Consider the following 17,190-nt stretch of genomic DNA (forward strand, 5'->3'; position numbering starts at 1 on the left):
CCACTACTGACTGGCTGGTGCGGCTTCTGTTTACTTGTATTTCACCCGTTACATCAATATTTTTCATTCATCTGACATCACCTCTTATATATTATGTTTTAAACTTCATTGGATATTACGGAATACATTTGATTTTTAACTGCAAAATTAAATTTATTCATATTATAGAAAAAACTTGTGCTTTTAATAATATTCTAAACAATTGTCAGTTTTATTATTTATATCACCGGGATGTGTAAATAATGTTACGTAAAACATAGCCAGGTACGAAAGGTACTATTAAATCCTTATAAATTTATGAGCCTCTGCAGAAATAAAACTATGCAGGGTCTAGGAGATAATGCGACTCAAAGCAGCAACAGAGTTGCTCCAAAATAACAGATTTTAAAATCTTAAGACATTACAGGAAGTAGGTCAAGTGGCCTATAGACAGATAGATCATCATAAGGGTCTCTTATATAAATAGGCACTGTTCTAGAAGTTTGAAAAAAGTCAGGGAAGACATCCACAATAAACAAGAATTCATTAAATGCTATGTAAAAAATCTGTTGACATCATAACCATCCTTACTATTGATAGGTTAAACGCAACAGTGTCATTTACAGACACTTCAAAAGAGGGTTGATTAGAAGAAAGTAAACAAATCTGAGGCAGAAGGTCCTCTATTTGGGAGGCATCATAATTATCAAAATCTTCAGCAGTAGTGAAATCCATAACATCTTAGGTGTGGGTCTGCTAATGTTTATATACGTTCAATCATTGATACTTGGTGATTTCTTTTAGTTTCTCAAACTCCTAAATCCTGCAATGGTGGCCATCATTTAGATACTTGATTCATCAGTGAACTTGAATTTGGTGGCCATCATTTAGATACTTGATTCATCAGTGAACTTGAATTTTTAACAAAGTCTAGAAAAAATGTAACTAGGAGTTAATGAACTATTATTTGATATTTTACCTTTTTATGACTGGAGGTGATATTTAAAGGTTTTTTGCACAAATTTGGAACACCTATTTTATTAGAGTCACAGTCATGTTAGAACTGAAACACAATGTATATCAACACAAATTATATTTATTTTGTGAGCAAATATAACAAGCTTATTTACTAACATTTTCATATAAAAAAATATATTACATTTAATTTATATCTTAAACTAAATATAAAAAATAGTATAGTAAGTAGTGAACAATAACATAATAAATATTCATACTGCCTTGAATAGATCAATTACAATTTTACAGATTTATCTTGTGTATCAATATTGCAGTGTTATTTTCATTATTGTATTTGTAAAATCCTTTTCCTAAAAATATACATATATACGTTATTATTAAAATAAATTCACAGTTCTTTGTGCATAATATATTTTAAAGTTTGAAGTTAAGCGTTTGTTTTCTTAGGAACACTTCAAAAAATTATCAAAAAGGCTAAGACTAAATAAAAATATTAGGTGTTGAATCTTTGTATAAGGAACCAATTTAATTTTTTAAAGGCGATGATACCATTCATTTTCAAAAGTTTAATAGACTACAATAGTTATATGATTGTAAACGTTTTTATTATGAGAGTTTATCAGACTGTTCAACTGTTCTGTGTGCACTATTTTATTCAATCTGTAGTTGAATTTTGCATACATGTTTATATGAGAAAAAACATTTTTTCTTAAATTAACTTTGGCAATATCAGTGAACAATCTATCTAGTATTACATAGGCTACAAGTGACCATTCAATCAACATATCTCCATTGTAGAATACAGTCTTCCCGATCAAATAAACTGTAACCCACTGAAGACCTCTCTGCTACTACTACGATCAGTCAACTATAGTACGTAAGGTATAAATGCATGACGTTCTTTGGGATACTCTTTGAAATGAGACAAATACCACCAGTGAGTCAGGAGGGCAGTCTCCATCTGAAAACAGACAACTATTGATGAAATTACTTGAAAATAATAAAGACAAACTTACTTTTAATTAGCGCTCTATAAGTTAAAACTAATATCTGTCTTACAATGTTTCTTACCACTTTTATTACATTTAAAATAGATTTTAGATGTTTTTTTTTTATTCTACCACATTAAAATTAAATACAATTTCTAAATTAAACTTCCCATAAGATTACAACAAAAAATGTGGCCTTACAAGTATTTTACAATGTTCTACTGATTATAAAATCAAATTGCCACAAGCTGGTTCTTAACCCTTTAACTGCTGAGCAATTCAGCCAGCCTAGTGCTGTCAGCGATACTTTCATGTTGATGTGTTTTTTGACATACAACTGATTATTATTTATTTTTGACATTTTTACCTCAGTTGTTTAGCACTAGTTATGAACTCAAAGACTATTGATAAACTATCTCCAGGAGGGTTTACTTCTGGCTGGTTTATATCTTACAATTGAACCTACGCCGGATACAGCAAAACTGATATATCACTTAAATCTGGGCAATTTTAAGGATGTCCAGGAGCAGCACATCACTAACCACAGATGTCGAGATATTGGGGTGCAAGGGTAGATTGATAGGTCTAGTCTACTGAAGAGGATGGCTGTTGGAGTTGGTAAGACTTCCTTGTGTTAAAGGCAGTTGCTATAAGGGGATCCCACTCGATCTCAACGGAGGGCCTTATCCCCAAACTTACCATTCAGAATAAGAATATCCTGCCACTTTGAAGCAGTGAAAAGGTTCTTTTAGGCCTAAGTCCAATCTTTTGTACAATACAATACATCTACAAAATGTACAATATTAATTTTAAATTGAACAAAAGATTCACTAGTGTCATAATTCAATAACTTGGTTTGTGTGTTATTATTTATGCTACAATTTACTGATAGTATTTATTTATAAAACAAATTTTAAAAAAAGCATCACAGATTTCCCAACACTAGCCCGTGCTGAAGGAACCACAGCCTTTCAATCATGCCATGCCAAAGGCTCACAGTTAACCCTGCGTTGGTCGCACACGGTCCTTGATTCCGCTACGCGAGAATGTTTTATGCTATTCTTGTTGGAGTTGGCAACATGCAACGTGCTTTTGTCTAGCTGAGTTCTAGAATCCCCTCCCCCACTTCATGGTGTAAAAGCAGTGTTTGGTGTTACCTTGTAGGCAACAGAGGGGTTTTGTTTACGACCTGTTCTGCCATTCCGGCGCGCCTATCTGTGTAGCCGCTACCCCGGTATTCGAGACCGTGCGTGACTGTAAGTGTTTGCGATTAATAAAAAAATATTCCTTGCATATACATTTTTGAAAATGGATCCGAAAGAAGAAGAACGAATTCTCCAACTTCTGCGTTAAGTTCCAAGTGAAAATGACTTTATTGGTGACGAGTTTAGTCGAAGCCAGCCAGATATGGTATCAAGATGCTTGCCTTGGCGGACGCTAGAGTTTGCTGGTGACGAGTTTAGTCGAAGCCAGCCAGATATGGTATCAAGATGCTTGCCTTGGCGGACGCTAGAGTTTGCTATGCTGTAAATATGGAGATCTATGGGGCCAAACAGTCCCACAAGTTAACAATTCACCATCTGAATTGGTTCTTCGTTTAATTCAACCTATCTCGGGACAGAAACAAATGTCACTGTGTACAACTGGTTCACTTCCATTCCTTTAGGAAAGGAACTGAAGAATCATAGATTATCACTTGTCGGTGCTTTAAGGAAAAATAAGAGAGAGGTACCTTCTTTATTTGTAGAAACTAAGCAAAGGCCTCATCAGACAAGCCTGTTTGCCTTTGGTGACGACATGACACTTGTATCATATGTAGCAAAAAAGAATAGAAATGTTCTCCTTCTCTCGTCCATGCATTTTTATGATAGAATCGATGAATCATCTGGGGATGCCCAAAAGCCAGAAATATTGACCCTCTATAACACTATGAAGGGAGGCGTAGATACCCTCGATGAAATGAAGGCAACTTATTCAGTGGCTAGAATGACTAATCGGTGACCTCTCATTGTTTTCTTTGCAATGCTGAACATTGGAGGAGTCAATAGTTTCATCATTTTGAGATCAAATACACGGAATGAAGTAATAAGAAGATCTTATCTCAAAACTCTCAGCCGGGTTGTGTATGGACCTCTTGAAAGTCAGAGCGACATTGACCAACCTTCCTCGCCAACCTCAGACCAAGTTAGAGCCCTTGCCGGGGCGTCAGCTCCTCATCTAGGAGAAGCTCTGGAGGAAGGAACAAGTCATAGATGATGTTCGCTATGTACTTGGAAACAAAATAGGAAAACATATACTATCATATAATAGGAAAACAAAATAGGTAAGAAGTGCATGTTGTAGAATCTACATCTGCAGCGAGTATACGGGCCTAAGGTTGTGTCTAAACCGCCCAATAGATGGACCAGAAAACATGGACACTGATGAATCAGATTAAATCAGTCTTATCATTTTCAACTTTTAAATTTACTTCACTGAACTTACCTAAGCCTATAAAAAATATTGTTACTGTACTCAGTATTCTGAAACATTCTACGATTATGTTTTATTTATTAACTTCTATTAGTATTTTTAAATAATGTTTTTTTACTATTTTATTTATATTGGATATAGAAATTTTAATTTTGTAATGTAAGTTGAAGTACACATCAATTTCAATTACATTTATATAAGAACATTTAAACTATTCATAAATTATTCACTTATATGTTTTATAAATACATTATAAATAAAGATTTTATAATTTATGAGCTGTTTTCAATTTTAACCAGTGTTTTCTATGGATTACTCAAACATGGTCTCACAGACCGTGCGCGAGCAACTACGTTCCAGGCGGAGCGTGACTAACGCAGGGTTAAGAAAAGTGCTTACGTATCTCAATCTGTTAAAGAGTTAATATTTTTTTAACAACAACACACTCTATGGTGAGGGGGCTTGATTCAATGCCAATGTCCAGTTTAGCTCTACTTCACCTTCCACTTAGTGCAGCATTTACAATCTGAAGTCCGCATCTGTCAGTTAGACTGAAACAGTAGAGTATCTCAACAATAGTACTTAGTAATAGCCATGATTTGAGAAGAATTTTGTGTACCTGATGAGACAATGAAAACATGTCTTCATCTAGATTACCCTGGATTTCTGCTAGTAAATCCAGACATAGTATCCATTTTGTGGTCTAGATGTTGAAACGATGCAGCACGAAAGCAACTAAGAACTCTTATCACGTTGCCGAGAGTACATTTTGAATTATGAAATCATAGCAGAGTACTGCTTCGGTCTTGCTGGATTTCTTCAGATGGCCATGGACTACAAATTCAAGGAGCCAACTGTGAGATCGTGTCAGATCTCAGATGCTGCACTGAGTGGAAGGTAAAGTACAGCTTAACTCAACAATAGCATGCTTAGGATGCTGGAAATCGCATTGGAATTAATTTCCCTAACAATAAATACACAACTCGTAGTTTATTACTACACTCCAAGCTTACAGTTTCTGTTAAATCTATACCTGACAACTGACCTGGTTGGACAGGACCCAGAAGAAGACGAAGGGCCAAGTGTAGTTGCCCAGCAGCACCAGGCCCAGCCCTAGATACATGAGGGCCTCACTGAGCAGGTGTGGGCAGGAAACCAGTTCAAACCAGTCCCCACTAGGTATGTTGTGTCTCATGCTGACCACATCTCCTGTACATTATCATTCCGCTCTAATTAAACTTCAGCATGTGTAACAATTTATCATGCTGCTTAAACTTTGCTGATATAACATTTGTAAAAAAACTGCCTAAAAAGACTTACTGTAATATTTGGCCACTAACATTTTTAATATCTTAATCAAGATTTGACATTCAAAATTCAATCATAGTTAATTCAAATATATATTTCTGCAATTATTTAGCAAAATATTAATAACCTATAAACAATAAAGAGCAATTGTTGGAACTTAGATAAATTTTTGACAGTACCCAATTTGAATACATACCAGCAGAACAACGCTAGCAAAATTTCAATACAAGTCAGTCCCCTATGGCCAAAAATATAACTAATAAAAACTATACTAAACAGAGCAAAAAGAACTGTATCTCAGTTTGTATTGTACATTGTATTTTATGTGTGGATGTAGGAGATTTTCATGTAGGTAGTGTTTGGCGTAATTTGAAATTTAATTTTAATATTGTTTTATTTTAACCCTCTCCCGCACACAAGACTTGAACTGACTTGGATGACTCAGCGCCTCTGTGGAATGCACAACTGAAATCAACTTGTACTGCTTTACAATCTTCTTCTGTCAACTGATACGTTCTAGTGGCAATATGCTATAGTATTGCAATTGTTTCGCTATAAGGAGACTCTTGCTTTTTCCTATACCTTTCTGTAATAATGTTTTTGTTGCGAAATTGTGATTACTTGAGTGGAAAACATGTCCGGTTCAATTCGTGCACTTCACAACAGACATTGAAACTGATTTTGAAATGTGTAGTGATATTGATTTTGTTGGCAACACTGTTCTGAGTGAACACAGTGATGGTAGTCGTGGTGAGTCTGGTGTAGATGACCTGTTTGTGTCTGATGTTTGTTGGTGCAGATTGAGACTGTTTCTGCCCAACCAACAGCTGACGCTCTGCACCCATTTACATGTGCTTATCCGTCTGCCCCCTCCCTGGTATTTTATAATTTATTTGTTTAAATATTTACATTATTAGGGTTGGATAATAAATAATAAAATAATACCAAAAACTACAGGAGCTGTGAACACATGTTCCTAGCCGGTGTAGTGAATTAATAGGGTACAATTGCACCATGAGCAGCTGGAATTATTATGACTCGGTGAGGTCATAATCTTTAAAATTAGATTTATGTCAGATTCCATAGTGTGGTATGTTCTTCGGTTACATGGATACCTGCCTCCCCCCCAAAGAAGTCCTAGTTACACCACTACATCTATTCAAATAATATTTTCTTGTTCTATTTAAACTATATTAAATTGAAGGAGGAGCTAGTTATAATATACTCTTTATTCTTTTGAAAGGCACAAACACTATATACATGACACAAGATGTATATTACTTTATGAACAATATTTTGCAGGTATCTACCATTGATAAAAAAACTGTGCATTGCAATGAATTGTAAGGCTTATTTACTATTTTGTGTTATCAATTATTTAGGAAAAAGAAAAGTACTTGATAAGTAATGTAATTCGGGTAGCAAATAGAACAAATCTAAATTTTACTCCAGATTGTGCTAGTGATAAATTTAACACATCATTGTAAATAATATGATAAAACACTGGTTGGTTTTGTAATACTGTTATAAAACCAACTTTAACAAATAAAGCTGTAAATGTTTTCACATAAGGTAGGTAATTTCCAAATTAGTGGGCTTCTTTAACGTTGTGATATGGCAATAACATGACTTCTATAACGTATTACCTTATAAACGACTATTTTGGAATGTTGCATGAACTTAATACGGATTTCCCCCTTATATCAGAAGTAGATAAGAAGTAGTTATTTTCTCCTAGGCCGTAATAGGCTCCTCGTCTGGAGAACAAGGCAAACTTTACTATGGTACCGGAAATATATGACAAGGGTTGAAGTAAACGCTAGTAGATAACCCGAGTAGGTTACCACCTAACCTTTAATCTAAGTAGGTTTTACAATAAGTAGGTTTCTAAGACCTGTGTATTTGTATTTTCTAGATAAGGGTAACAAGACACACTTAGCTGTGACGTTGAAAATTTAATTAATTTGAACCAAAAATGCACACACATGGACAATAATACGAGTCAGTGAACTCTAATAATCTTAACCATTAATACTTAAATAGTATCTACTAGATGTCTACTTGCGTTTGTCATATTACATCATAAATACTTTTACTAAATAGTATAAGGACATTGATTTTGAAAGTTTTGTATGGAGCTGCTGGTAAAAGATAGTAACAATCCATGTATTGAAAACAGAAACTAATACTTACCTTTCTTATTTTTTCTGAGGTTGGCTAAAATGACAGCAGCTCGGAACTGGTGGACAAACGCCCACAGGAACAGAGCCGAGCCCAGCGCATCTGTCCAGCGAATGTCACTCAGGCTGACGACAGCTTTGTGTTCTGAAACACACATGTACGCCTACCTCCTCATTACTTGTATATTTTTAGTATTGAGGTTAGAAACATTGTCGTGCTTTCGCAGATTCTTCCATCTTAACCCTACAAAATTAATAGTTGAATTTACTAGCAGGTTGCTCACATTTGCATTTTACATGCTACATTTTTCAAATCAAGATTTCGGACATTTAAACATGGGAGTTGTACGTTACAAAATATCACGTTATATTTTTAACATATAACAATGTCAAATATCTGAATCTGGTTTATCTGGTTTGTACGTTACAAAATATCACGTTATATTTTTAACATATAACAATGTCAAATATCTGAAATCTGGTTTGTCTTTCAAATCATCCATTGTCAGTAACAAACTTTATACAAAAAGGATTTGTCAAAAATTATAAAACTTCATAATTTACACATTGATTTAATTTGTACAGAAAGAATTTTAAGGGGACTGTTACCGCCTATCTAGTTCATATAAACTTAATGCAGGTTTCTAAAATAATGAGTCATGATAGAGCTTTGATTTTTTTTTGTCTTTTAAAGCACATCTTTTTATAGTCCATGTCCAACCAAAATTACAATTTATCATCTTTTAGTATTAAAAAACTAATTTTAAAAACTTCACCTTTTTAAAACTAAAAAAAAAACACAAAAAATATTTTATTTCTAAGATAATACTTTTTATTTTGTAAAACCCTTTGGTCAGGACTTAGATTATAGTACAAAGTACAAGTATTGACAATTTGAGAGGTCTAAGTTCATAAATGGCTGAGAAAACTTGCATCTAAATAGAAAAAACCAACTTACGGGAATCGAAGAAAATGTCTTTAACTACAATAGCCTAGTAGTTTCCTGAGCTGTAGGATGGATTATCTGGGTCTTCACTTTGTGTAAACATGTCTTCAAGGCGTTTTCTTTTCAAAGCTCTCTTGTTCCTTATTTTCTTTTCTAGTTCTTGAGCTTCCTTCACTCGCACTATTTCTAGGCGCTGCATCGCTTTTACAAAATTTTTCCCTGGTTTAATGCTTCCAAAACTTGTAATTTACTAGAAAAGCCGTCATTAAAGCTACAAACTGCAGAGTAAACACCAAATTTAAGGGTAGGCAGAGTTACAAAAGTTCTTTTTGGTATTAGGGACCAAATTACACTATTCAATGACTCATTTTGGTTTTGAGTTTTCCCTTTCAAACAATGCTCCAACAGTTTGGTTTCTGAAAGGTCTTTGAATATGAGTTTTATAAAACTCACAACACACTCAGGGATGTGAAAATGTTTATCATGGTCATACATTTCATTGGTCAGTAAACTCAGGTTATATTTACACCATGTCTCATTGTCTTTAGGGCATAGCTGATGAGTAGGTTTATCATTTGATGACATCGTGTGAAAGTACACTGCCCATATTGCCTTTCTCATCTCTTCAACACTCTGCACATTTTGCCTTATGGCCAGGCCATAATAGCAGTTTTTGAATATTAGACTCACTTAGCCTACCCTGCCCACCTAATCCCTTACCATCCTCAAGTTTTACTTTACCCGAGACAGATTTTAATTTTAAAAGCCGCTTTCCCATTCTCTTTTGACAGTAGTAACAATAATAGTAACCTGAAATAAAGATGCTGGACAGTATAGCCAACATAAAAAGTTAAATACAGCAAAACAATGATGCGGGGTGAAATATATGAAAGTGTTAGTTAGTGGAACATGACTGATGTTCAGTTAGTGTTGAAAAATGACATGCAAGGGTTTCAATAATATTTTTTTTACCAACTTATAGTAATCATAGGAAAAAACAAATTACTGCAATGAAATCAGTACATTCCAAAGAAAAATAAGGACAATTATTATATTATTTATTTTTTGAGTAACAGTCCCCTTAACATTATTGCCTCCTAAAATATTTTTTATACACTTTTAGTTTATTGGCAATCATTTCTTTGTACAAAATACGAAAAATTTAGCAGACAAACAAATGGTCCGAATTAAGTACGGATTTGTTTCAAATTTATAATTTTGTAATGAGGAGTCAATTGGCATTACTCAACAATGTTGATAATTTAAGATGGGAGGAAAGAGTTTTGGATTACAATAAACTAACCTAATTCAAATTTCCTAAGGTAAAGGCCAAGATCAACAAACAAAGTAAGTTACTTCTAAACCTTTATAAACACTGTATGTGGACAGTTTCAAAATGAATGCACTATAAACCTGTACAACACACAACTAATGTTATCTGTACAATAGAGTGTGTAACTTACCGATAGAGAGAGGAGTGAGACCAGGTGCCTCCACGAGTACGGCCGCCACAGCACCGAAGTAATGTATGTAGCCAACCATATAGTGTGCGATGTTTATGTTCGAGTCAGAAAACACACTCACAAAAAATGTCTCATAGAAACGCCTCCAGCTTTGAAGCGTCAGTAATATCAAGGCAATAAATGCTGATATTGCACTCACTAAAACACACAAATACGGCAACATAAGAATGGTATAAAAATGTCATTTTTACGCTAGTTTCTTTCTAAAAATTACATAAACCAACATTTTGTCTAACATTTTAAAACATCTAATAATAATGAAGACAACATTTTGTCTTCAGTTAGTCATGTTCAGATGAAAAGAATGAAGAATTAGCATAACTAACAACTAGCATGTACATAATTTTTAACTAGTGGAACCTGCAAAATATTGACACATGTCTTGGGTTCGTTACAAATGAATAATGAATAAATGAATAAATCAACTCACTGGCATACAGTATTATGTACAAAACGAATTAGCCGAAGCTGGACGGTAATTCAAATTTTAGTTAGCTTGTTGCTTGGAGCACCAGCATAGATTTTTAGATTTGACAAAAAAATCAATTTAACTACCTATATGCTTAATTGAAAAGAAATAGACAATTGATTTGTTATTTGCTCGATTTCTTTCAAGCAACACTTCAGCGTACTAACATATATCCTCTACCAATTAGTATCTTCAGGTCTTAAATTAAATATCACTTCACAATACAGAGAAATAAAATTTATCTTATAATTTTAACTTTTTAATGATCTTGAACCTGTTAACATTCGACTATTCCTAAGTAATTGCACCTATCGGCGTTGAATTATGAGGTACTTTGGTATTATCCAAAGGCCATTATTTTTAAAAGTGTTTTTCTTACTGGGGACCTAAAAAGTTTACACTTTTAGAAAAAACATAATTTGACTTACTGTGAAAATTATATGTCATTATAACAATCGGTTCTTGTTTTCTGCCTCCCAAGAGGAAGCGATGTCGGGAGAAGGAGACCACTCTGTCTCTATCCACTATTGGTTACTAGGCTATATAAGTGAGTTTAGATTAGATTATCATAAATATGTTACTATTAGTACCAAAGTTAAAGGTCATCTTTAAGAGCTGATGTGATCTAAATTTGAATTTAGGTACTAGCTCGAGGGATTTTTTTGACTGATGATCAAGGGCATTTCCGGTCGGCACTATCCCATCACAGATCATGTCTCAGATCGTCCAACTTTTCTAACATCAGATCATATTGTACATTTTCATATTTATAATACATATTAATGTATTTACCTACTTATATGGTCTAATAAATAATAGTAGATGGGGACAAAGTGGTCTCCTCGCCAACACAGTTTCCTTTTGGTAGGCAGAAAACAAGAACCGATCATCATAATATTTTCACAGTAAGTCAAATAAGGTCTGTTCTTTCTAATAATGTAGTTTTTTTCAGTTGCTGGTAGGAAAAGATTTCCAAAAGTAGAGCCCTTCGATTAATACCATAGTATAAATTTTGTACTAATTCCTTTTTGACAACATAAAGAGTTTAAATTAGATTGTAAATGTTTATGAACAAGACTAGTGCATTAAGTTCAAAAATCAATGTCTCATGGAGTAGACTATTGTTATAGTGCATATTAAACTGTGTTCCAAATGGAGATTTTGAATTTTCTCACTGTTGATGGGAAACTAGTACCATACCTAGTTCAGTAATTTTTTTAATACAGCAAATTTTATGTAAATGTAGTGAAAATATTTTAATAGTTTGTGCAAAATATTTTTACAATTAAACATTAAATAATGTTTCTACACAAAATATAATAAAATGAAGTCTTTATTTTTAGGCAGATAAGAACACAGAATGTAAATAGGCTAATACATTTGAAAGAGAACTTAATTTATGTTTACAAAATCTATATAATAACATGAAATGTTTCAACTAAAAAGCTGAAATTTAATTCTAAAATATGAGCCATAGTATTTAAGCTTCATCAAACATAATATCTTTTACAAAATGTTGCTTAAATTATTAAAACTGATAAATACGAGATGTGATCAAAAAGTTCCAGGAATGAATTTTTAATAATTTATTCATACAGCATACAGGTTCTTTGAATTTGTCTCCTTCAAAGTACTCCCCTTGGGAAGCTACACACTTTTCCCACCGGTGTTTCCACTGATCAAAGGCCCCAGAAAACTCTTCTTTTGTAAAGGTGTTTAGCAGCTCCGTCGTTTTTTCTTTAATTTCGTCAACTGTTTGAAATCTTCGTCCTTTCAGGGGTCTCTTGAGCTTCGGGAAGAGAAAAAGTCTGCTGGAGCCAGGTCAGGTGAGTAGGGGGGCTGTGGAATGACAGTCATTGCGTTTTTTTACACAAAAGTCACAGATAACTAATGCAGAGTGAACAGGAGCATTCTCACCACTTTGAAGGACCCAATCACCACTTTGCCACAGCTCAGGTCTCTTTCTTCTCACAACATTACGCAATTTTCTGAGGGTTTCAAGATAAACAAAACGATTAATTGTTTGACCTTGTGGAAGGAATTCATAGTAGACGACACCTTTACAGTCAAAGAAAACCGTAAGCATGACCTTCACATTTGATTTGACTTGACATGCTTTCTTGGGTCTTGGAGAGCCTTTTGATGTCCATTGTGATGATTGGGCTTTTGTTTCCACATCGTAACCAAAAACCCATGTCTCGTCTCCCGTAATGACATGATCCAAGAAGCTTTCGTCGCCATTTGCCTTTTGAAGAAGTCCCTCAGAAACATGAATTCGGTGTTGTTTTTGGTCTTCAGTCAACAGGCACAAACTTTGCTGCAACACGACACATTTGAAGTTTTTCAGTTTTAAAATTTCCTGACATGACCCAAATGAAATGTTACACTCTTCTGCCATTTCACGGATTGTTAGTCGACGGTTTGATCGTACGAGAGCGTTCACTTTAGCAACATTGTCATCATTGATTGACGTTGAAGGGCGTCCGGAACGAGCATCGTCGTCTGTGGATGATCGGCCATCTTTAAACCTCTTGAACCACTGATGGCAGCATGATCGGCTTAGACATTCTTCACCAAAAGCCTCTTGTAACATGAAAAAGGTTTCAGAAAACGTTTTGTTCAGTTTCACACAAACACGTTGCTCTTCTTTCACATTCATTTTCATTAAACAAAAAAATAGCCAAACTCTATAAAACAAAATGTATGTATGTATGTATGTGTTGTTGTATCTCAAACAAACTGTGTTAATGTTACTTTCAGAGATGTTATGATTGATCTGCAAACACAACTGTGTTACTGTTGAGTCAGGGAATACAATGCTGCCAACCGCATCGCTGTGAGACATTGCATTCCCATAGTATATAAATAGTCCTGGAACTTTTTGATCACACCTCGTATTAAATGGTTTGCCTTACCAGCCACCTCAAAAGATGCAATTTGATGAGATTTATCCTCAACACAGTTTCTTTAAAACCGTAGAAAAACTAAATCACTGTGGTAAACAAGAAGGTACATAGATTTTTTTAATGTATTTTATTTCTTTTTTCATAAACCAAAAATATACTACTTTCCTAATTCAACTAAATGAAAACTCATCAATAGGCTATCTCTGTTCTTAGAATTTTGTTCAATTGTTATGGTTTATGGCCAAGTTATATAAGATTGTTATAAACACAATAGCATTTCGAGCACGAAACATAAATCTGTAAATAGCCTGAATTACAATTTTTCAACTTACCTCCAGCTCTTCGATGTGAAGTTCCTAAGAAATCCAAACACACATTTACATAATGAGGCATGTCTCCTCCGAATATGTACACGTAGGTCATCAACATAAGAGCATATGTAGACCATATTGACGAAAAAATGTAGAAATGTTTGAACCATCTGAAATAAAACATTTTTAAACGTTTGTTATGTTTTTGATGTATTTTAGAGAGAAGTATTATAAATTGTAAAAATCGTCTACCAATGTAAATTCTTTCTACGCCTTTGAAACCTAAAATTAATTTTAAACAGTTTGCAACACCATTGCGTAACACTAGAAATATTGGAATTTAATTTTTAATTCATATGTTCAATTCCCACACCAAGAACCAAAAAATGCCTCAACGGGTAGGCCTAATTATTTGAAGGGAGACAGGGCTATAGATGATTATACTGACCTGATATATGAGATAGGTAGGTCTTGTTATTTTTTATAAGGAAAAGCCTTGTTTATCAAATGGTCTGAGATTTAAAACCAATATTAACCAAGGAGCAAATTATGACTAATTTATTAATCCTTCAATAAAGTATGCATAATACAATTCATTAAAAAATCATGAATAATAATGTAAAGGTAAACTACATATACAGAATACACGTTCAAAATCTTGTCACACTTAAAAATGAACTCAAGCAAATAAAAACGATTTTCCTTTACCCAGGTAGGTAACCAGATAATCTCTAGGTAAGTAGGATAAGGAAGAGTCTGAATCTAGGTAATACAAGTTCGATATTTTATCATGGCACAACAAGTAAAAAAACAGGGTCATGGCAATAGAACTTTTCTCAGGATAAAATTATGTACCTATATTCCTCTTCATATAGACTAACTGCGTCTCAGAATATACAACTTTAAATTATCTGGAAATAAAACTGTCAGTAAAAAAACACATTACAAGTACTGTATAATTTGACAAAAAATTTAGACTATGTGGAAGGTTCCAAGTGGACAAATTCCCATATGTACTTTTATAAACACTTAGGGTAAATAACAATTTTGTGTAACTAACAAAAACCTGTCTAATAAAAGAATAACATGCAGGATGTGACTATAATTTATTATACATGGTTTTTATTCATACATTTAAATGTTTGGATCATGAAATATTGCCATATCGGGAACAGAGGGCAGCAAATATGTAATTATTTTGAAAACAAAGTGGGTAAAAAACTAACAGATATTAAGATCTTGTGAAGAAATATATTAGAAGAGATAAGAGGAGTTCCCACGTTGATGATATTGTTAATCATAATAATACTACATAATTTAGAACCGAATTACTTTGTAACTTCTGTAGGTATTTCAAATTACCGGCTAGTATAGTATATCTATGCTTTTATACCTAGAAAAGTAATAATTAAATGATTTATTACAAACTATCTAATGTGTATCTATTAAAAGTAACAAACAAATCAGTGTAACACTTACTTCTAACTATAGATGGACTGTCAAAAGTATTATGAAGGGATAAACTTGACGCTTGTTACCCAAATAACACATAAATACCACAGAAATGATTTTACTTTTTTGGAATTATTTTTAAACAATACTGTTATTTAATACAAAACCTACAACAATTTTAATGGTAAATAAATATGATAGGAATGTTTTAGTATTGTTTGTAAGAAATTTGTATCAATAATCTGTTTACCAATTCAATTATCGTGGTGGCCACTTATTATACTGCAGCCCGAACTTATCGAACCAGCCACCAAATATGCTTAATCAAGACAAAGAATGTGTATTGTCTAGACATGTGGTGGATTACTAATTTTCCTTCAATTTACGGCTTTAAAATATCTCCTATCACAAGTTGTATTCCTACAAATTACATAATGTTTATCCACTTTTATGGTCAACCACAAGAGATTTTATTGTAAGCAGGTTATTTTAAATATAACCCTCTATGTTTAAAATAAAAGATAATGATCTTACCTTTTGGGTACCTCCAAGATAATAAATCTCAAAGATGAAGGTTCACCTTTGTAAGCGAATTTTCCATACCTGAATGTTTGAGCAATAAAAGTAGGTAAACATTTCTCAAAATTATTAATAAACCCTCCAATGACAACAATAAACAGAGTCATAAGAGTAAAGCCTATCTTTAATAAGTTTAGTTCCATACTTGAGCTAACTTTATGTTATATATAAGCTAAAGTTACCAACATACACATTGGTATAAAGTGAACACTATCTGTCAAATGACTAGCTTTCTCAATTGCCGTGCATCAGGAGAAAGCACTTCACTTTCACTTTCCATTACCTACTTCTCACCTTCATTTTGATATAAAACATAGAATCCTAGGTTATGTGACTGATTCTGATTTATAGCATAAAACTAGTAAGTGTAATGCATTCAAGTTATACATTTAAAATTAATAAATCAATCAAGTATTAATATAATTGCATAAATATAACTAAGTAATCAAACCAAATTGATTAATTAATATAACTGAAATGCATAAAAAGGTTAACAGTTTTAAATCACACAACTTTACGCCATGATGTACACAAAAACAAAACCGCCATTATCAGCTGAGATGACAGCTGTTTTTTTAGTAAATTAGTACAGATATAGAGAAAAGTAACAAAAAGCTGTTGAATATAAAACTGATCAGAGACAAAATACGGATTGTTTCATTAAATATATATAAACTCTATTTGCTGAGAAAGCTTTCTGTGTCTCATATATCAATACTTAGATTTTCTACAAAAAGATGGGCCAAAGTCGGATTATTGTAAATGAGAAATCCCGATTCTCATTTTTTTTAATTTAAGCGTAGAAAGCAAAAGAATGAGATACCGTAGTTACTAGACACTTCTTAAAGTGGCTGGATACTTTTTATCAAATATTAAGAATTTTAAATTTCGTGTACAAGTATATACTATCAATTTTTATCACTTTAATACAATGCTCAATTCTGTAACTTAAAATGTTATATGACTAAAATTATTCCTAGTCTGGCCCGAATCTGTTAATGGTTATGGCAATTAATTATCAAGTAAATATAAACAGAATTTACAGTTAGTAAATAATAATGAGTGATACGTTAGTAGCGAAATGTAATGTGAAATCCT

At 33.2% G+C, this 17,190-nt stretch overlaps 1 protein-coding gene across 1 annotated transcript; it reads right to left on the reverse strand.

Annotated features, from left to right (window-relative positions):
* Nucleotides 1-1,168: 1,168 nt before the first annotated feature.
* On the reverse strand, nucleotides 1,169-16,614 carry LOC124363184 (polyprenol reductase-like). The gene is made up of 6 exons (XM_046818333.1): nucleotides 16,048-16,614; nucleotides 14,083-14,231; nucleotides 10,316-10,513; nucleotides 7,920-8,051; nucleotides 5,464-5,627; nucleotides 1,169-1,918 (listed from the first exon to the last, which is right to left on the reverse strand). Exons 1-6 carry the CDS (start codon nucleotides 16,233-16,235, stop codon nucleotides 1,826-1,828), a joined length of 924 nt encoding a protein of 307 aa, XP_046674289.1. The 5' UTR covers nucleotides 16,236-16,614; the 3' UTR covers nucleotides 1,169-1,825.
* Between the last annotated feature and the right edge of the window lie 576 nt (nucleotides 16,615-17,190).

The sequence above is a fragment of the Homalodisca vitripennis genome, chromosome 5, assembly GCF_021130785.1.
Source record: "Homalodisca vitripennis isolate AUS2020 chromosome 5, UT_GWSS_2.1, whole genome shotgun sequence".
In the NCBI taxonomy this organism is placed as follows: Eukaryota; Metazoa; Arthropoda; class Insecta; order Hemiptera; family Cicadellidae; genus Homalodisca; species Homalodisca vitripennis.